Below are 20,655 nucleotides of genomic sequence, written 5' to 3'. Positions count from 1 at the left end.
GCGGCCGTCCTAGGCGAATTGCTTACCATGCATAATCTAGGCATGTACTCCGTACATACATAGTAATATCCACAGTGGTGCAAATTGGCTGCAGCATTCTCGTATTTTACTCCTGAGTGGTCTACCAATGGTCTATGCCGGTTCAGGCGCACCATTTGTCTGGCGAAATCTCTTCGGATGATCAGTCAAATTCTTGAATCCCGCAAATTCTCATAAACAGGTACTATATGATCCCTAATTGGAAAGTTGACCAGACGATCCCCGTACTATGAGTGGAGGATGTCCGGGAAGAACCCATGGGAATTGTTCAGGCACAACTCGCTGAGTGGTCAGCGAGTTCCTGCCAAGCCTTGAGAATAATCAAACGAATCCCACTTTTCTTTGGAGAAGTCCACCCTTTCCCACTCGTGTCGGCTCCCCCTCCAGCGAACCAAATTGAGACAGAAATTTGAGCCAATTTCGGCTACCTTCCGGTTCGGGCCAATCCGATCGTCGTGGTCTAGGTCCTCAGCAGTTTGAAGTCTTCTTTGAAGGGAGTGGACCCGGCGGATTGTTGCCCGACAAGACAAATCATCATTTGACCAACCCTACGAGATCCGTTCTGTCCGTTCCTGCATCCATGACGCCAGGGGGGGTTATTTCAGTTGATTATCGTTAAGAGTCTACATAAGAAAGGCTCAAGGTGTACAGTAATTAGGTAGCACCGGCTGCAGGTTTTGCATCATGTACCGAGTCAATCGTCATTTCTAGTATATCCCTGTGCATGATGCAGAGCATATACGAAGAAATACTCCACAGCCAACGGGCTTCAGTCGACGAAGATGGTCCTCGGCCGTTATGAGCAAAAGTTGTAAAAAGCTTGAACCCCATCCGTCTCCATTCAGTCTAGGGTTAGCCAAACACGAGGGTCAGTGGAACATCAGGGGCCTTAGGAATTCCGCATTCCGGAGTACCACATGTGGCCAGTTCCCGCTAACTAACTAATTAACTGACTATTGAGAAGACATCGGTGTTCTTTGTTTCCCGACACAGCCCAAGTTACCATTAGATCCGGCCCTGACATCCGATCGACAAATATTATGTCGTCTGTACTACGGAGAGTAAATTGTATGTGCTTGCTCTGCTCTGTACCGTGGTTCGCTAGCTGAATGTCCACGTAGTCCTCGAGTAGATCATCACTTAATATACATAGGCAATAGACAACGTCTTGGGACAGATTGCATGGACCTGCAGTAACTAACTAACGTGTCCACTTGGAAGTTGTTGACATCCCCTTGAAAGTCCCTTGCAACCCTCGGAGGGAGTCTGTGCGTGAACGAGGCCTTCGTGTTTTCGTCGGCTTGGCAAACAGTTCGACTAGCCCAGACGGTTTTAGGGCTGTGATTACGAAGTGGACTTTGACTCCATAGTTCGATCTTAGTCCAGGAACCCCTTGGGCTCAAAACCAATGAAAGTCGCTGATCACCCGAGAACAACCATAGATCATTGGAGAAAAAAACAAGTCAATAAAATGAAATTAATCAAAATCAAAAATCAATAAGCGCCAAAATGGTGTGTGGATTCACCCTTTCCCCAGGTTCGACTGGTTGGACTCTTGTGTATTTAGGGCGCATGCCAGACCCTGTCATACTCTCTCCTCTTTTTCCCTTTCCTGTTGGCGCCACTGAAGAATTTGTTCACCCTAGTCATTCGTTGTCCCCCCTCAGTCACTCGTTTATACTTCCTCTCTCTTCCTCGCCCACGCTCTTTACTATCAATCTGCTCCCTTTTTTTGAGTCTCACTCGTTTGCGCTCAAAAGGAAAGAATCAGACAATTCAAATACAAAACACCTCCGAAACACATTCCTTCTTAGATCTGTTTCATCTCAATACGAACGTGCGACAAGTATCGCGCCTTCTCACGACCCTCAACTTTCCAGTGCCTTAAAAATTCACTGTCGCGGACTGCTGTGATTGTCCAGGCTTCGCTATTTTCTACAAAAAAACATTCGCATTGCATTTTGTGCCCATTAGCCAAGATGCAGATTAGCGCTCTCTTTACTTCTTTCCTCTGCATTGCGGCGGCCCAAGTTGCCGTCGCTGAGGACACCACCTCCCAGTCGACCACGACTATTACCAAGACTCTGATCCGTGTGAACTCGGTCACTGCCTCTCCAAGCTCGAGCATGACCACCTTTCCGGCTACCTCGACTCCTATGGTGACTCCCACTTCCACCGCAAGCCAGTCTGCTGCTTCCGCCACAAAGACTGGAGCCGCAGCCAATGTTGGTGCTGGCATGCCCGCGGTTCTCGGTGCTGGCTCCTTTGCGCTGATGATGGGCCTGGCTCTCTAATCGTGATCGCCAACAGTCACCCATGAGATGTCAGTCAGTATTCAATCTTCTCCCGGCAATCATTTATCTCGATGACCCAGTGTCGGCGAGAAATGTCTTTCCTATATTGAATGTAGGAAGGGAGGAGATAGTACTTGGGTCTCATTTACTTCCGCCGTTCATCTCCAGCAGAAAGCCGAGGTACAACCTTTATTTGGACCTATAATTTTTTTTTTCCTCTTCTATTCTTTCGACATTTTATTCCTCTGGTTGACTGGAGAATCCCATTCGGAAAGGATACGGCTTTACGTTGAAACTTTCTCAAATACCCCATTTATGACGACTTTGTGGACACGAGTTGATGTTGTTTTCTTTCTCGAATTCCCCCTTTTTTATATATTATCTTCTTCTTGTCTATACCATATTGTCCTGTGCTGTCCAGTTTGTGAGACACCTGAGCGGGATCTTGTCTGACTCGGTTGAATGCAGGCTTGATACGCCTTATTGGTTAAAACTCCGATCTTAGACACTCGGCATAAATTAAGACACTTTATTCTTTCTTCCAAGACTCAACATTCCATCTAGAACATCAAAAGAACAAAGTAGACTTCTATAGTGAAGATCTTGCAGATCCAACATTCCTTGTGGATCTGGCAGTCTGCCGTGGCCTCCGCGGTCGACTGATGGCCGTGCGCCCACGCGTTTTTGCTTTGGGGTTAATCTGTCGTTTGATCCGATCTTATCTCGGGATCCCATTCGAGGGGGAATCTACATGATTCTTCTATCTATAATTTCCAGCAATTTTCTTCTTGGTGTCACAATTGAACACACCTGTGTTCAATTCACTCGCACGTGTTGTTGATATTACTATCGCTCTCGTTGGCAGCGGATCCACCACGCGTCGCGCCCGCGCAGCTCCCCACGCCGTTTCACCTGTCAAGCACATTCCTGAACGACTATCGTGAGTTTCCAGGGGGTATTTCGTCAAGGTGACGATTCTATCTGCCGCGATGGATAACGAAGTTCCTCTCCCTCCACCCCGACGGCTGAGACACCGTTCTCCAGCGCGCGCAACGACCACAGCATCAGGATCAGTTGCGTCGTCCTTTCGCAAGTCGCGCCGGTTCTCGCGGTTTGATGACCGCTCAAGCCAACCTTCCAGCGACCCGGCTCTTTTCTCAAGCGACGATATTCCTGCATCAGGAGTGGAAAATTACAATGCGCCTGTGAATGGCGCGGGGCGCAAACGAAGGTATCGGGGAACCTGGTGGGGGGAGCAAGTGCAGGACCCCAAACGAAAGAGGGCCGATTTTAAGGAGAAGCGTAATGTCGATAGTGGTGTTTGGATGGGCAGTGATGAGTCTGTTGCTGAATCTGTGTTGACCTCTGAGGATTCGCCAAATTGGGGAGAAGATCTTTTGAAGACGGTCTTAGATCCTCGAGCTTCGGTGAAGAATCCAGTCGGATTGCCTCTCTCAGCAGGATCAGGACCGACTCCTACGCCAGCTCGGCCCATTGTGTTAAATGGCAATGGGGAGTCGGAAGAGCATCGCTTTGCGAGGAAGCTGGTCAATGACTGTCTTGAGAAGGGTGAGGAGAGTATCGATCTGGGGTATGTTTTGTTTGCGCTGTATATCAACGTCTTCGGGCACATTCTAATCCCATCTTTTCAGAAACCTTAACATGAGGACTATTCCGAAGGATCTGCTTCAATCACTTCAGCACTTGACTAAGCTTCCCTCCCTGAGAGAGCCTCCGATATCAGAGAACGCATATTTCTCGCTTCAACCTTTTCTCCGGATATACCTTCCTAATAACTCTCTCATGACGCTCCCCAGAGAGCTCTTCGAATTGAAGGATCTCAGGGTACTCAGCTTGCGTAACAACAAGCTCACCTTCATTCCTTGCACCATTCGAGATCTCACAGCACTTCAAGTTTTGAACCTTTCTGTTAACCGACTTACCCATCTTCCGTGGGAGTTATTGGTTCTCCTACAAAAGGGAGAGCTCAAGCACTTTACACCACGCCCAAATCCGTTCCCATCGATTGAAGACGCCGAAATTGTTGAGTGGCATTGCCAATCCAGCGAGGATAAAGATGCTCAAACCAATGATGACGACTATTATGAGAACGAGGACGATGAGGAGGAAAGAGATGAAGAGCGATCACAGAAACAATTAACCTTCACGACATATGAAGGCTCTCCGCCTGACGATGCCTGCACGGCTATTCACGTAGCAACGGGACCAACAACTCTTTACAACATGGATGGCAAGCCGATGGAAGATTCTTTATTGTCTAGACTGTCAAAACCACAGCAGATATCATCAACAAATGCTCCTTCCCTGCGAGAACTATCTCTTCGTGCACTATGGAAACTACCTGGTCTTGATTATATTACAGACGAAGAAAAGCTCGAGTTCCCATCTCTTGTGATTCCGTTACTCGATCTAGCCCAGGGCGTTCGGGCAGATGGAGGCTGGTATTGCTCGGTCTGTCAACGGGAATTTGTGAGTCCTCGTACAGAGTGGGTGGAATGGTGGGATTGCACACCACATGAGAATGGTATGAAGCGTCCGCGATCTTCTGGGGAGAAGTTGCGTCCGTTGCCGTTTAAACGATACGGTTGCAGTTGGGCCTGTGTGCCACAAGTGCAACATGTAGACTAGGTCCTATCTTTACATTACGTTTCTAGTTATAGATGACCCCTTGTATATTTCGGGTTCATAGATCTTGGTTCTGGGGGTTTGGGATTATTCATGTTTATATTGTTTGATCAATTGGTTGTCCAGACCAAAATTAATCTGATGAATATTGTTATTTTATGGGTATCACTGTTTTTGTCCAGTCCCCGGACATCATTCATCTGCAGCGGCTGATAGCCGATGGTAAAGACCACTTTAAGGAATGCTCCCTTGTTTCTCCTTCCAATATGCTTTAAATGGAGTTCAAGTTGCTCAAAATACCCGTTATGATGTGCCTTTTTTGCAGCGTCGACGCAATTCCTGAAAATGACAGAGAGATAATCGGGAATGCAGAGTCATGTAAGGATGATATGAACATGTCATCTCATGACGGGGTATCTGGGTAGCTTCCGCAATTATGAGCGAGCATGTCGCTGGTCGGGAATGCTTTTGTATACTTCAATCGTTCTCGCCAGGCAATCACTTCACTTCAGGCTGACTGCAATTTCGACCATTTTGACCCATCGAGTCCGCGTCTCAGGTAGCTCGTCATCACCCGATGCTCCAGGTGCCTTCCGTTTACGCTTTTTCAGAGCCGACTTCGCAAGACCTTGCTCGGTTTTGGCCTTTCCAGACTCAGCTGATTTGCCTTCCTCAAGACGCTGTTGCTTCTTTTCAAACTTCTCCTTCTGCTCTTGATCTTCAACGACATCATCGACGACAAGGACGCTCCCCGTTTTCACTCGGACTGTGTATTCAGCTTCTTTTTCTTCGAACCATTTCCCCACGTTCAACACCTTTTCAATTGCTCGCCCGGTAGCCTTAACAAACACTTCTTCTCTTTGCTCAGCGGCGGCCGCTAGTTCAGCAAGCTTTTGCTTCTCTGTTTTGCGCGTGTCCTCGAGACTAATTTTGGCCGTGGCGCGCTTTTCGGCTTGACGGAGTAGTTTCTGGACGCGCTTCACGGCACTCATGAACGGGGTTTTACTTGAGACGTAGACAATTTTAGGTACCGATGGGCCCGCATATGGTGATGCGACAGGGGCATGAGGAATTGGTCGCTTTTCCACTTTTGCATCTGTAAGATCCAAGCTGTTAATTTCGCTGCGGATTTCACTGGCGGTTTCAGTCGGTGAAACGGGATGCTTACATTTCGGTAGTTTCACTAGATCTTGATTCCGCTTCTCAAATTGGAGCTTGCGCTCGAGTGGACCATTTCCCATTATTGGAGATTTTCTTTGACTTCGTAAGGGAAGCTATCGCATCAGACTTTGAAATATTTGAAAGTTGGGAATCGTCGCGAGATAAGGTTGTCTTTTTTGCCGGTTCCCCAAGGCGGTCACAAGTGGACCCCCAAATCAACCATCATCATTAAACTTCATACTATGGACTGGTCATTACGTATGAGGTACGGAGTATAATTTCTCAATTTCGGAATCAGAAGATTTCAGTTTAGTAAAAAATGGAGAAACTAAAGTTTGTACGTAGCTGTGGAGATTAGAACTCTGAGTAGAATGTTGAGTATTCGCCATGCTTGGACATCTTTGTATCATCCATGTTAGTATCACAGAGCAGACTAACATACAAGAAGCTTCAGAAAACTTTACACTATGTTGATGCTCTTCTCTGCTCCAGGAACTGGATCTGATGACTTAATATGTTCCCCAAGCTCGTTAACCTCTGTTTATACACACTTGTTAATATGTCGAATCAAAAAATTGACAAGGCACATCGGCAGTGCTTGTGGCATAATTGGAGGTTGAGACCAGCTTCACTTGAAACCCGCGATGGATCTACTGCGGCAGAAAATCACTTGTATACTCATGAGAATATAACAGAGTCTCAAGGATAATTCCATCCACTTCAGACTCATTCTCAGACGCCTGGACTTTCGGAAGAAGTTCTTGGCAAAGGCCCTCAACAGACGAGCTTTTTATGGCATGTCACTACGCTCACTATTTCGACCATGAGGCCGCAGCCGGCAAGCAAGAGTACCTAGACTCATACAAATGTTTGTCGGAACTTTGTTGGCAGAAGTGGCGAAAACGATCTGCGCATTGAAGCTAGGTGGTGACTACGGAGTACTCTGGTGATTATCCGTCGGGAGGTGGCACAAATAGTGTGATTGACATCGACAACAATTGACTTCGCTAACTTGGCAACTCCAGATGTCTGCTCGAACGGCCGGACTATGTAGCTAGTGCCGCAAATATGAATGCCGCAACCGGCCGCTATTTATACCCAAGCAGTGGCGCGATGACAATAGGATGCGGCGGTACCCGGACTATGTACTACTCACTCCAGGCCAATAGGGCGACGCCTTTTGGGATCGATATTCCAGACGCCTCGAGGAATTCTCTCACCATGAGTTGTGGACCATTGGATTTGGTCTCGCGGGTCATTTTTGATACCCAATCACGCCCAGGCGGTTCATTTAGGTTCCATATCGGTGAAGTCGCGGCGTATGGCAGCGATCCTCGAGACCCTAGTCTGATAGCGGAGAGGCTACAGGTAACGAAAGATCGGATACGAATAAACTTACCCGGGTGCGTACGTTTGTCTTGGGCAAGGGTAGACATGATGCCGGGATGGTATTCATCTCGGTGGACCGAAGTTCTCTCAATCGGCTGGGTGTTCGTGGTTCGATCAATATCACCCACCAGCACCTTCACCGGCTTTTTGCACTGCCGGAGAAGCAATCAGGATACAAAGAAACTGGGCACTTTAGAAGGGTTCAGATTTTGAACGGGGATGAGACACGTAGTGGCGTCTTGAGTACAGTATGATGCCGGACGACGATCTTGACTATTAGTACGGAGGCTTTCCGATTCGAGTCACGATCCCAGCTTCACGACGATCACTGAATTTAGGGTGTCCTCTTCAAAGCCGAAGATGACGTTTGACAGAACGTTGTGAGTGGAGAGTTACTTTATACAGATAGTGCTCCGTACTTTGTAACTGTACGCATATGCTGTACACTACTGTGCATAGTACGGAGTACTGTATACTTGTATGTATGTACAGTAGAATATGCAGATTCACAATTCTCGAGACCGGGGAATTGAATGAAGATCGTCCCACTTTGTTATAACAAGAGACAGGCATATCTGCATTATTCTGTAGATGTACAAGATCAAGTACGATCATAATAGTAGTTAAGTTGGACTCTGGAATGGTTTACCCGGAATTTTCACTGTGCACAACAGTATATTCCTTCTGGTCTAAAAGTTTGCAATTGCACACCGAACCGAATCGGAGATTGAACCTTTGAGCGGAATGATCAAAGAACGGGACATTGCAACCGCGATCGAGTCCAATTATTGAGGATAGGTTTGAGATTCGTGGTCATTGGGCGCAGAAAACAGAGGTTGAAAATGGCACAGGTCCAATTCGTAATTTTGATTGCGCCCTGTGGCTCCACATCCCATTTAAATTCTCTTTGATGCCAAACTCGACAGCTCGAGTACATACTGTATATATTCTACTGTACACATGATCTCCGGACTCCGTACGGAGATTGCCCATTAGGCGAAGGGGCTCGGACGATGAACAGGTGTGTAAGGAATCATCTCACGGACGGTCGTTCTTTTATCCCAATCTGAATTCCGGCCCGAGGGATTGGAAATTGGGAGCCCAGTATCCAGGTACGGAGGTGCTCAGGGGAGTGATGCCATGATCGCCGCTTAGCCCGTGTCAACACACCAATGTGCACCCTCGTGATCGAAGGGGTTCTGAGCGTATCCACCAGATGAATGAAAGGAGGGTTGATCTGCGCATCTGGACAGTCTGGGCTTTTGGGATCGCTGGTCGTGCGGAGCTGAAGACGAGTCCACTCCGCTGTCCTGTTTTTGGAAGGTCGTGTCTTTGCCCCACGAGCAAAAGACCGGGGCCTTTTGTCTCCAGGTGGGAGGATTTTCGTCTCTTCCAGCGTGGCGGGACAGAATGATGGAATACAGATGCAATATGGACTATGTAAATGGGACAGCTGTCATGTCAGTTCCGGAAGTATGCACAGATTTTCCGCACATGAATTGTCAGTTCCCGATGAGAATGAGATCTGTCATGCTACAGCCTAAGTAGCAAAGTACCATACATGCATTTCCTGTACATAGTACGAAATAGAGAGGTAACCGAGAAATCAAAGTCAAAAGGGGACCTGAAACGACGCAGGTACCAAGTGTGCGTTTCCGTGGGTCGCGAGCGGGGTGACACGGCGAGAACCATGGGTGTGTATTCCGATTGTGGTTGTTTATTGTGGACGGGTTCATGAACTACAAAAGTCATCTCCAGAGTACAAGGTAGTAAGTGACTATCGAGATTAGTCTTGGGGGTGATTAACTTAATTCTTGATTCTTCTTGAGGCTGTCAAGATGATAGTAGCCACAGGGAGGGTATTTTTTTTTTACTGTGTGGACCCACTGATGAGGAGGCACCGTTTCGCCTCCAGTGATGCTTGGTGACGACGCTCACTCTAAAAAAAGGTTTAAATGTTCGTGCGTAAATACATAGTATGTTCGCAATGCGGTAATGGCGTATCCACTGTTATAGAGTCTGAATAAGTTATACTGCACGGAGTATGTATGTACTTACATCAAGTTTGCTGAACATGACCGTCGAGGCGGCCCCAATTCATAGTGTATGTATCATGCAAGACGAGTCGCATGCGAGAGTCGTACAAAAGTACCTAAACGAAGGAGAGAAAAAATAAAAGAAAAAAAAAGGACGAATTGGCCGCACAGAATTGAGGATTGAACTGGGTCAGCATCCAGGAACGCGGTCGCGGAAGCACGATAACCACGCTAAGGTGAGCACCCAGAGCTTCGGGCTCACAGATGCAGCCAAGCGAGAGCAAATCGAAACGAATTGGGTTAGCAACGATACTCGATGAGAGGAGCAGTGGGCCATCCGGAAGGCCGGAAGGCCAACGGTTGTCTTTTCCTTTCCTCGGTCGTCTTCCTGGTACCGGCTGTGTGCAGGTGGAGCCTCGAAAAAACGGGCGATGGATCCATAAAGCTGGAAAGCCTGAGTGGCCCGATGAGTGGGCAATGGATAGAGCCAATCTGATCCACCATGGTCTGGACTGTGTGTGTAAGAGACTGTGGATGGAGGGAATCGTTTACTCCATAAAGTGGAAGTGGGAGAATGTGGGAGAGTGTGAAAAAGACGAGGTATAATTGAATTGCCTCCCTCCCCACCGCCCCGATTCGACCCGTTCTGTTTTTCTCTTCAACCAACAACTTTCTCTTTCTGTTTCTCCCTCCAACTTCAAAACTTCCTCTTATTCCACTTTCCATCATTCACTTCCACCCTCTTTCGTTCTGTGTGAATCATTGGATTCACTTCCCTTCTCTCGAGAGCAAGCCTCCCGTTCAATACTACTACTAGCCCTCTTCCCCAGACCTTCTTTTTTTTGGGGGGTTTGACTTGACAGTCCAACAATCTTGCAGTGAATTCACCCCTCGCATCGTTCTCGGCATTCACTCTCAGACATCCGCCCCCCTCAGCCACATTTGACTTGCCACCCGCATATCGCCGTGGTCTCTGATCGTCACCTGCCTGGAAAATTTATCGTACCTTTGTCTCACTTTTCTCTCTTTTGGTCGCATCTTCGCGACTTTTCGCTCGTCGCACTCACTCGCCCCTCTGGCGTGTGTCTCGAATCATCCCAGCCCTTCGACATCCTTAGGACAGAGCTTTGTTATTTATGCTCTGTGGACTGTCCGAGCCATTGTTTGATTCATCTCCATTCGAAACGCATTCAGCCGACTTCTGCTTTTTTTAGCGGGTCTTTCATCGACGTCCAGGATCATGCCTCGTTCGCAACAGCCCTCGGGCACCCCCAGTGGTGCTGCTCTTACCTGGATCTTCGACCACTGCCTTCGTTATCCGGCGTCGTATGAGATGCCCTTGCGAGATATGTACACTTTCAACTGCAACCCCATGAACACTCCTTTGCCTCAAAATCGCTCTCCCGAAACCGCCTTCTCTCCCCGCAACTCCACCTCAACCAACTCTTCCCACTCCTCTAACGGGTCTTTCGATGCTGCTGCCGACTTTCGTTCTATCCTGAGTCAACAAATCTCGAACCGCAGCTCCCAACCTTGCGAGCTGCCTGTGTCATTCTTGACCTCCTTCATCCTGCGTCGTTGTTTTACTGCCGAGCTAGAGAATGTCGATTTCCCTCAGGCGCTTACTGCCCTTGACTACCTCAAAGACTTAGACAGCCGTTGGAAGAAAGAAATGGAAGCTGCTCTGACACGATTGGGCATCGCCCGTGAAGATGCGGAGGATCCAAAATCCTCAGGATTTGCCGAAAAAGTATCCCGGTGTGATGACATGGCTTCATAGGGTGAATGCCAAAGCTCGCACCGTGACTGCCTTGTACACTCAGATTTACGTGGGCTTGCGCCGCTGGGTAAGTACTTCTTCCAATCAAGAACAAACGCCTTTCAAGATTGATGACTGACCAATGACTAGATCCTGATTAATGACATGCTGCTTGAGCCTCAGAATAAGGTTAACCATATCGCCATGCTGAACACCTTGTACCCACCTGTCACAGACAAGACCTGTAGCCCAACTCCTCACTTGACCTATCAGCACTTGAAGACCCAGCGGGACGGATTCTTCCGCTACATCAACGCGGTCGCTGTCCATGGCAAGCAGGCATTGGACCCCATGCTCAGCCAGGGTGCCCCAGAAGGCGAGAGCACCTCGTGGCCTGCACTTCGCGAGTGCCTTTTGCGCTACGTTGAAAATGTAAACGAGCTTATCGATGAAAGTATGCTGGTCAATGAGCCTTCTTATGTATCTGTGGACGGCACCCCCTACCGGGGCAAGAGCCGCAAAGTCGATTCTGGTATCAGTTTTGGTTCTGCAGCCGATGCCAGCCTTTCCGAGGGTGAGGCGGAGAAGCCTCTCCCTCAATTTCCTCTGCCCAAGGCAGAAAAGGCCAAAGCGGGCTCCTTCCTTGAACGCATTGCTCGCGAGATGCGATCTCTGGGTCCCAGCGCTCGGGCGAAAAATCTCAGGAAGATGAAATCTACAACCGCCCTCAATTCTCGCCCCAGCAGCCAGCACAGCTCCGCAGAGAGCTCTTTCTTTGAAATCGACGAACAGAAGCGTCGCCGTTTGATTGGTGAGGCTACCAGTCGCAAAATTTCCCAGTCCAAGGTGTCCAGCTTCGCTTGAAGCAGGTCCTTCATTACATCAACTCAACCTGGACTGGTCGAGTTACATTCTTTTGTCGAGCCAGGACTCGACCCTTTTCCTTTCTCTTTTCTCTTTGACTTTATCCAAAAATTTCCACCCATGGCGTCTGATACAACGGAGAAAAAACAGGTCATCTGGGATGCACATATACTGTCGAATTTTTCTTTTTCTCGGAGCAACAGGCGAACGGGCATAGCATGTCACGGAAGACAAACATCTGGCGCAAGGATCTATCAATTCATCTAACGAAATAATGCCTGACGATCAATCAAATAAGCACATCAATTGAAACATTCAAATTTGAACCTTTTATCCATTGTAGCGCAGCGTAGTAAATACGTATCTCTTAATCGCTTTCCAAGTTGGCAGTGGAAGAGAGGAAACAAAGTGAGAATTGTATTTCCCATTGACCTGAGTGATGTTTCAAAGTAGCAATCAAGAAGAGTCTGTAACCATCCCGAGTAACTTTTATAGAAAGCTACCTTAGCATTCTATGGTATGGACCCATCGTCAGTCGAATATATGCAGAGTACCATGGTACTTCCAGTCATTTGTTCCAAGTAGGGTACTCTCCGACTGCCTCACCGCCCCCGGCCCCCCCCGAGCTGCCACGCGATAAGCGATAACCATCCCCGAATGTCGTGGCCAGGTTTCATAGGAGATTCCTTCTCCGCGTTTTTTGCGATTGAGCATTGGCTCGTCTGGTCCTGTGATGCTTTCCACGACCTATATTGTACTTCGATAGAAATACTGATAACACTTCGCCTTTGAACACCGGGGCTGTTCCCCCTGGTATTCCTCATCTAACTACCATATCCTTTCGCAATCTCCACGCTCCATTGCGCTGACCTAGGATGATGGTCTCTTCAAAATGCCACGTTCCGTGGCATTGGTTCGCCGTCATTGGCGCTTTTCTACCTGGGTTGGCTGTCAATGCTAGTCCGTCGGTCAATGTTGCTCTCCAGGCTTCATTTGACTCCTCCCCGTACTTGGTGGAGTTGCTGTACGTTGTCATCACCAGCTGCTCGAGATTCTTATCAACGATCTGAATGCTTACCACATACTGTGTATAGGGAATCTGCCGCCGAAGAGAATGCCACAGCATATTTCCCATTGCTTGATCGAATCGCCGGTGGTGCCTTTGATGATGCCATCACCGAGAAGGAACTCTACGACCGGTTCTTGCAGGTCGTCCATGAAGATGGTCACCTTGGTACAGCAGAAAGCCTCTCCTCCTTCAAGCTATCGCTTGCCATCCGATCACCCGCTCCTCGAATTCAAGCCCATTATCAATTCTATAATACCTCGGTTCAACAGTCCTTGATGGCTGCTCAGGATGCGGCTTGTCCCGTTTGGGTTCATTATGATGACAAGCAGTACTGCTCGTCTGCAATGGAGCGTGCCCAACAGGATGTCGAGGGAGAGATGTAAGTGAATTGGCATCTATGCGACTCATTACTATAAGCTGACACTATATTCTCCTATGAAGGGACCCAAAGGAATTGCCTTTCGATCGAGTTCTTGGCGATTTGTCTCTTCCACCGGCCGTGCTATACGCAGACGTTTCAGCACCAATGTTCAAAGAATTCCACGGGATATTGAGCGATATGGCAAAATCAGGCCAGATTTCCTACCGTTTGCGTTATCGACCACCTCAACATTGGACCTCTCGCCCGTTGTTCGTTTCTGGTTACGGTGTAGAGCTTGCTTTGAAAAGAACCGATTATATTGTTATTGATGACCGTGATGCTGAGCAACGGGGTGAAGCTGCCGAGGAAACTACGGATATCTTGAAAGAGGATGCGCCAACCGACCTGCGCCCTCTTTCTTCATCCGAAGTCTCAAGGCTGGGCTTGAATGCCGCAGCCTATGTCATGGACAGCGAAGACCCTTTAGAAACTTTGCTAAAGCTGTCACAAAACTTCCCGAAACACTCTTCTACCGTGGCTGCGCACAATGCTTCGAAAGAACTGCTCCAAGAAATCCGTTTCAACCGAGCGAGAATGATCCCAGCAGGATATAACGTGATGTGGATCAATGGTGTACAAATTGACTCGCGCCAAATCGATGCATTCTCTCTTTTGGATACTCTCCGCCGAGAGAGAAAGTTGATCCAAAAGTTCCGGGATCTTGGTGTCTCTGGTCGGGATGCAGTGAGGCTCCTGTCCCATCCAGCTCTTGCAGAGGCACGCGCGGACGACGAGGCACAACGTTATGACTACCGTGATGAAACAGAAGGCGGCAATGTGATAATTTGGTTGAATGATCTTGAGAAAGATTCACGATACGAAGATTGGCCAAGCGACCTTGAAGCTGTACGTTGAAGACTCTTGAATTGCGCGAAAAGACTACTAATTCCGTCCTAGTTTGTTTCCAGTCCCTATCCTGGGCAATTGCCTCCTGTCAGCCGCGACTTACACAATGTTGTCGTCCCCCTGGATTTGTCTAACCCCGATGATATGCTGCTGGTTTTCAGACAGATATATACCTTTGTCAAGCGCATGATCCCTGTTCGATTTGGACTGGTCCCTATGGCTTATTCATCAGAGTCCATCGCGCAATTGAAGGTAGCGCACTATCTTCACGAGACCTTTGGGCTCTCTTCTCTTATCAAGTATCTGGAAGAGGTATGTCCTATATTCCTTTGGCTTATGGGATATCTTCGGGCTGACTAGTATATTGGAAGTCTGCGGCGTCTTCAAAGGGCGGTAGCCCAGACAAGACGGCTTTTGCTTCTGCGACCCAAGATCAAGAACCTCGAGGAGAAAAGGAAGCTCTTTCTTTGGATGAAGTACTGAGCAGTGAACGTTACGAGGCTGTTGTCACGCGTGCGACCAAATATCAGCGCCGCTTGAGCCTCAGCAGCGATACTCCTCATTTCCTGGTCAACGGTATCCCGACATCCCGCGAAGGAAATTGGATGCAGGAAATGAGCATGCTGATTGGCCGTGACCTTAAGCTTGTGCAACAGGGTATTATGGAGGGTGTATTCCCTGCGGATGCTTGGCTGCCTGAGTTCTTTTTGGCTGCTTCGCTTGGAAGACGCAACACTTTCCTGATGCCTGAGGACCCCAAGAGTGTCCGAATCATAGACCTTGGTGGCATTTTGGGCTCGCAAATGAACAGCATAGACCAGTTTCCCAGTATTGCTGCGACTGATGGATCACGGAACGGTATTCATCTCATTGTCGTCGGTGATTTTGAGACCGAAAAAGGACAGCAACTTCTCTCCAATGCATTGAGCGTTCAAAAAGAGAACAAGAACATTGAAACGCTCTTGGTTCAAAATAGCATTTCCGATGCAGAGCCAAGTAGCCCCCTGCTAGAAAGAATTCATCAATCTATCAATAAGGGCAAAGATATTGACCAGATCATAAATATTATTGAAGACAGCTCCGAGGTCAAGGATTCCGAGTCAACAACTACAGGTTTGTTTGCAGCTCATCGGCGTCTCGCCGAGAAGCTTGGATTCGAGCCAGGCGTTGAGGGTCTCGTTGTCAACGGCAGGGCCGTTGGTCCCATTGACAAGGAAGATGGGTTGACTACCGATGAGATTGACCAGTTAATCAATTATGAACGAACGAAACGTGTCGATGCTGTTTCGAAGGCTGCCATGAACTTGGGCCTGAACATGCGGATTGCCAAACCGCTTGACCTCGCCAAACTTTCTGCGCTTGTCTCTTTGTCGACAATCTCAGATGTTCCAGAGGGAATCTTTGAATCTACCCCGGACTTCAGGTTAGACGTGTCTGAGAAATGGAGGATCGGCCATTCTGTGATTACAGTCTCCAACTCTGACGATCCCGCCATCAATGTCGTTGCAGCACTGGACCCAGCTTCGGAGAATGCGCAACGTTGGTTACCAATTCTCAAGGTTCTATCCGAGCTGGCTGGGGTCAGGCTTAAAATCTTCCTCAATCCCAAGGAGGAGATGAAGGAGATTCCTGTTAAGCGTTTCTATCGCTATGTTTTAGATTCTGAACCTTCATTTACCAGCGAAGGGTCACTCTCACGACCCGGTGCATCTTTTTCCGGTGTGCCTGTCGAGGCTTTGCTCACACTGGGAATGGACGTGCCAACTTCATGGCTCGTTGCACCGAAGGAATCGGTTCATGACCTGGACAACATCAAGTTAAGCTCACTAAAGACTGGCTCAAACGTCGACGCAATTTACGCATTGGAGCATATTTTGATCGAAGGGCACTCTCGCGACCTCACCACCAAGACCCCACCACGAGGAGTGCAACTAGTTTTGGGCACGGAGAATAACCCTCATTTTGCCGATACCATCATCATGGCCAATCTGGGCTACTTCCAGTTCAAGGCGCAGCCAGGTCTATGGCAAATCAATCTTAAACCCGGTCGAAGCGAGAAGCTCTTCAACCTTGACAGTGTGGGCGGCCTTGGCTACCGTCCACAACTCGGAGATGAGAACAATGAAGTTACCCTTCTGTCATTCCAAGGCCGAACATTATTCCCCCGTCTTTCTCGCAAGCCAGGCTTCGAAGAGGAAGATGTACTAGAAACCGGACTTCGCTCTGGCTCAACAATGGACTTCGTGTCCAAGGGTCTTAACTTCGCCTCCGGCGTTCTTTTCTAGCGTGGGTGTTGGTTCGAAGAATAGTGAGCATGCCGATATCAACATCTTCTCTGTCGCCAGTGGCCATCTCTACGAACGCATGCTGAACATCATGATGGTGTCAGTCATGAAGAACACCAAGCACACCGTCAAATTTTGGTTCATCGAGCAGTTCCTCTCGCCCTCTTTCCGCACTTTTCTCCCCCATCTTGCCGCCGAATATGGCTTCTCCTATGAAATGGTCACTTACAAATGGCCTCACTGGCTGCGCTCACAACGTGAGAAACAGCGCGAGATCTGGGGCTACAAAATGCTCTTCTTGGATGTTTTGTTCCCACTTTCTCTGGATAAGGTAATCTTCGTGGATGCAGACCAAATTGTTCGCACGGATATGTACGATCTTGTCAATCACGATCTGGAAGGCGCGCCATACGGCTTCACCCCTATGGGAGACTCCCGTACCGAGATGGAAGGATTCCGCTTCTGGAAACAGGGCTACTGGAGCAGCTTCCTACGTGGAAGACCATACCACATCTCAGCGTTGTATGTGGTTGACTTGAAGCGCTTCCGTGCACTTGCAGCCGGTGATCGTCTGCGTGGTCAGTACCAGATGCTCTCGGCTGATCCCAACAGCTTGAGTAATCTGGACCAGGACCTCCCAAATAACATGCAGCACCACATCCCCATCCACAGCCTACCACAGGAGTGGCTATGGTGCGAGACTTGGTGTTCCGACGAGGATCTTGCCAAAGCCCGTACCATCGACCTGTGCAATAACCCGCAGACCAAAGAGCCAAAGCTTGCGCGTGCCAGAAGACAGGTCCCTGAGTGGACTGTTTACGATGATGAGATTGCGGCTCTGGCTAAGCGCGTTGATGCTAAGCAAGTTAGGTTTGTGCAGACGGGTGACGACGTTGATCGTAAGGAGGCTGTTGGAGAGAATGTGGTTCAGGATGAGAAGGGTGAAGATAGCAAGGATGAACTATAGACATTATCATTTTGCCTTTTCTCTAACACTACACATAAAAGAATACAATTTCAGGCATTGTTAGAACTTCATATATCAATGGTACTCATACAGCCACTATCTGTCTCGCTTAATTATTTACTTAGCTATTTACGAAAATGTATCTGGAGTCCCAGCTGATGCTTCCGATATCCTTCTTGCATCCAGTTCGATGGTATGGGGTTGGTTCAGATATAGCCGACCCATCGAGTGAGCTAGTCCGGGAACCATGTGGAGATGATTGCTTGTGTTCACTTCAATCCTCTTCTCGGCCCTGAGATTTCCTGTCTTCTATACCTGATCCTTTTAAAAGAAAATTTCTCATGAAACTCCGGTCCGCTACACCACCATTGGGCCCAGCCCAAATTGCGGTGCTTGTTTCTGTGCTTTCCGGACTAACAAGCGCAAGAATCTTGATCAGACAGGCTCAGTGAGCTTCAATGACTTTCGACGCTTCTTTTCCTCCTTTTGTTCTTTTCTCATTCGCTTTCGTTCCTCTTTTGCTTCGGCTGCGGTGAGGCCCCTGGCCTCCGCAAGCTCCCGTTCCTCTTTCGCTTTCTGCAGCTTCTTCCTCCGCTTCTCCTCATTCATCGAATTGGATCTTTGGTGAACAGGTGAAGAGGGTGTTCCGGCACCAGAAGAGCCTGCGTCCTCCTGGTGACTACTGGGCTCCAAGTCGAGATGTGATTCAGACTCGACCTGGGGTTCAGGCGAAGGGTCCTTGGCCGTGGTAAAAGATTCCGGGACAGATAGTGTTGACTGATCTACCTGCTCGTCCCTCCCCTCGTTGTCGCTGTCATAATCATCCACATATTTCTTGCTCTTAATAACCCTTGGCGTTTCACTTCTTCTTGAGTGTTTTTTCGCGGTCCGAGACGGATCAAACACTGCGTTCGGGTTGGAATAAGCTCGTTCCTCTAAAACAGTCTTTCGAATCTTGCGCCATTTGTCAGCGCATTGTTGACGAGAGCGAGTGTTGTTCATTAGATCACTAATCTTGCCCCAAGGCACAAGTTTCTCGTCCATCTCGTAAACATCTCCAGAATAGCCAGACTCCTGGTGACTCTGCGCGACAAGAGAAACATGATTTACCAAGTCGCGTAGCTCCTGTTCCATCCATGGCCCATATTGCATAGTTGAGCGGTGCTCGAGACGGTTTTTCCACCGCTGCGTCACATCGTCGTCGGTGCGGCCGAGCATCTTAGCAATAAGGGTGTACTTCGGACCGTACTGGGTAATTAAGTCGATAAGTTCCTTGTCCTGTTTCTCAGTCCACTCGTGGGGCTTCTGATCCGAGGTTTGAAAATGCCTACGCATGAAGCGATAGACAGATCGGCGCTCTCGATTGGGCAAAAGGTTATATATGCTAGACCAAAATTCGGCCTTGGTACAGACATCGCCTGGACAGGGGAATTCGCCGTCGCCTCGATCGGAATGTTGAACCATCGCATCGAATTCCGAAGCACTAATGCCGTTGAGGTTGCAAAAATTAACTTTGTGATCCTCCATTGCGCGAGTTTCTTCTTCTTCGAAAAAACCGATCTTCTTTCCACTTTTCGCCCCAATTCTGGGACCTCGAATCCTCTTCCCATCGCCGTCAATTCGACTGCCATTGGGCTTCATGCTAGGCTCATCCAAATCACTGAAGTTGCCATTTACTCGGTCTCCTCCATCCTGCTTTTTATTTTTCTTGCTCTTGTACCCAGGCTCGGAATTGCGCTTTCTCTTAGAGGAGGGACTATTGCCATTTGGAGTGACCATATCGGGAGAGCCCTTGTCTGTCGCGTCTATCGATGTGGTTAGCGCATTTGATGATTGGACATCTTGAAGCGGGCAGAACTAGAATTTGAATCTTGATTATGAGCGTAATGAAACACTATGGCTTACCAAGTTCGTTTGACTTAGACATGTTAGTCGGGGGAAGACTTATTCTTGCCATCGTCTACAGCTGTCGAAAACTATGATGGAATCTTGTGTTGCACCGGTCGTAATTTTCGACATAGACACCGGCAGAATTCCTGGCCGCCTTGTAGACCGCCGAATAATTGCGGGTATTCCCCAGCCACCGGCAGAAAAAATAATTGCACTAGTTAGTAGTGGGACGAACTAGACAGTAGTCCGTAGATATCATTCTGATATTCAATTGGGTCACATGATGAGGAAAAGGCTCCAAGTTTTTCAAATGCTTTGACACTGGGTTATGAATTCTGCACAGAATAGATAGACCGACTACTGAACTATCTTATTGTACAAGAAATTAAAATCTTCTAATGCGGCGTGGAAGAACATATTGATACCCATCAATATGTGGCGGAAGCCATGGCGGTGTGCATATTGAACATGCGTAGAAGTATATATAGTAACAAAATTCAAGCTGAGAACCTGACATGATATGAATGAATCGAATTTTATTTGGATGATTGAGTATGTGAATTCGCCGGTAAATCAAGCTGGTAAAAATTCCAGGGCATTAAAATATGATCATTCGTTATTCATGTAGATCCAAGTATACCACGAGCTGCCCGGTCCTTTAGGATATTTGCACTATACTAGTAGCTCTCCGCTCTGAATCCCTTTGCTATCATCGGATGGTTTGGCTCAACGAGTAATTCTGATGCCGCTTCCAGCAATGGACAAGCCGGGAAGCAAAGCAAGGGCCAATGGCAAGGGGCCAGGAATTTCCAGAGAAGCAAAAGCATCACAAAAAGGAGAGTTGCTTGCTAGTTACAATGTCCCATCCGCCAAGGGTCGCTTTCTCCATAGAGAGCGGGTGTGTGGAGTTGCGAAAGAAAATGCCAATGTCACAGCAATTCGAAACGAACCAAATCAATAAGCGTTCATCTCTTGCTTTGCAGGCGAGG

General features: G+C 48.2%; 9 protein-coding genes across 9 annotated transcripts; 6 read left to right on the top strand and 3 right to left on the bottom strand.

Annotated features, from left to right (window-relative positions):
• Nucleotides 1-2,018: 2,018 nt before the first annotated feature.
• On the top strand, nucleotides 2,019-2,333 carry N7469_004497 (uncharacterized protein; the record flags this gene model as incomplete). The annotated part of the gene is made up of 1 exon (XM_056643417.1): nucleotides 2,019-2,333. The coding sequence occupies one exon, from the start codon at nucleotides 2,019-2,021 to the stop codon at nucleotides 2,331-2,333; it is 315 nt and encodes a 104-aa protein (XP_056502829.1).
• A 989-nt stretch (nucleotides 2,334-3,322) lies between these two features.
• On the top strand, nucleotides 3,323-4,982 carry N7469_004496 (leucine-rich repeat domain-containing protein; the record flags this gene model as incomplete). Its single annotated transcript, XM_056643416.1, has 2 exons — nucleotides 3,323-3,924; nucleotides 3,986-4,982. The coding sequence occupies 2 exons, from the start codon at nucleotides 3,323-3,325 to the stop codon at nucleotides 4,980-4,982; spliced, it is 1,599 nt and encodes a 532-aa protein (XP_056502828.1).
• Nucleotides 4,983-5,482: 500 nt separating this feature from the next.
• N7469_004495 (ribonuclease P subunit p20 family protein) lies at nucleotides 5,483-6,220 on the bottom strand (the record flags this gene model as incomplete). The annotated part of the gene is made up of 1 exon (XM_056643415.1): nucleotides 5,483-6,220. One exon carries the CDS (start codon nucleotides 6,218-6,220, stop codon nucleotides 5,483-5,485), a length of 738 nt encoding a protein of 245 aa, XP_056502827.1.
• A 1,068-nt stretch (nucleotides 6,221-7,288) lies between these two features.
• N7469_004494 (uncharacterized protein) lies at nucleotides 7,289-7,576 on the bottom strand (the record flags this gene model as incomplete). The annotated part of the gene is made up of 2 exons (XM_056643414.1): nucleotides 7,289-7,482; nucleotides 7,540-7,576. The coding sequence occupies 2 exons, from the start codon at nucleotides 7,574-7,576 to the stop codon at nucleotides 7,289-7,291; spliced, it is 231 nt and encodes a 76-aa protein (XP_056502826.1).
• Nucleotides 7,577-10,805: 3,229 nt separating this feature from the next.
• On the top strand, nucleotides 10,806-12,188 carry N7469_004493 (uncharacterized protein; the record flags this gene model as incomplete). Its single annotated transcript, XM_056643413.1, has 3 exons — nucleotides 10,806-11,323; nucleotides 11,346-11,412; nucleotides 11,475-12,188. The coding sequence occupies 3 exons, from the start codon at nucleotides 10,806-10,808 to the stop codon at nucleotides 12,186-12,188; spliced, it is 1,299 nt and encodes a 432-aa protein (XP_056502825.1).
• An 875-nt stretch (nucleotides 12,189-13,063) lies between these two features.
• On the top strand, nucleotides 13,064-16,809 carry N7469_004492 (uncharacterized protein; the record flags this gene model as incomplete). Its single annotated transcript, XM_056643412.1, has 5 exons — nucleotides 13,064-13,212; nucleotides 13,283-13,636; nucleotides 13,699-14,524; nucleotides 14,576-14,836; nucleotides 14,896-16,809. The coding sequence occupies 5 exons, from the start codon at nucleotides 13,064-13,066 to the stop codon at nucleotides 16,807-16,809; spliced, it is 3,504 nt and encodes a 1,167-aa protein (XP_056502824.1).
• A 79-nt stretch (nucleotides 16,810-16,888) lies between these two features.
• N7469_004491 (UDP-glucose:glycoprotein glucosyltransferase 1) lies at nucleotides 16,889-17,776 on the top strand (the record flags this gene model as incomplete). Its single annotated transcript, XM_056643411.1, has 1 exon — nucleotides 16,889-17,776. One exon carries the CDS (start codon nucleotides 16,889-16,891, stop codon nucleotides 17,774-17,776), a length of 888 nt encoding a protein of 295 aa, XP_056502823.1.
• A 435-nt stretch (nucleotides 17,777-18,211) lies between these two features.
• On the bottom strand, nucleotides 18,212-19,703 carry N7469_004490 (MYB DNA-binding domain protein; the record flags this gene model as incomplete). Its single annotated transcript, XM_056643410.1, has 2 exons — nucleotides 18,212-19,581; nucleotides 19,682-19,703. 2 exons carry the CDS (start codon nucleotides 19,701-19,703, stop codon nucleotides 18,212-18,214), a joined length of 1,392 nt encoding a protein of 463 aa, XP_056502822.1.
• A 720-nt stretch (nucleotides 19,704-20,423) lies between these two features.
• On the top strand, nucleotides 20,424-20,627 carry N7469_004489 (uncharacterized protein; the record flags this gene model as incomplete). The annotated part of the gene is made up of 1 exon (XM_056643409.1): nucleotides 20,424-20,627. The coding sequence occupies one exon, from the start codon at nucleotides 20,424-20,426 to the stop codon at nucleotides 20,625-20,627; it is 204 nt and encodes a 67-aa protein (XP_056502821.1).
• Nucleotides 20,628-20,655: the final 28 nt, after the last annotated feature.

The sequence above is a fragment of the Penicillium citrinum genome (assembly GCF_028827155.1).
Source record: "Penicillium citrinum strain IBT 23319 chromosome Unknown utg000003l:1.0-4596430.0:1.0-4598250.0, whole genome shotgun sequence".
Classification (NCBI taxonomy): Eukaryota; Fungi; Ascomycota; class Eurotiomycetes; order Eurotiales; family Aspergillaceae; genus Penicillium; species Penicillium citrinum.
Note: the sequence above shows the minus strand (reverse complement) of the source record. Positions and strands in the feature narration are given on the sequence as shown.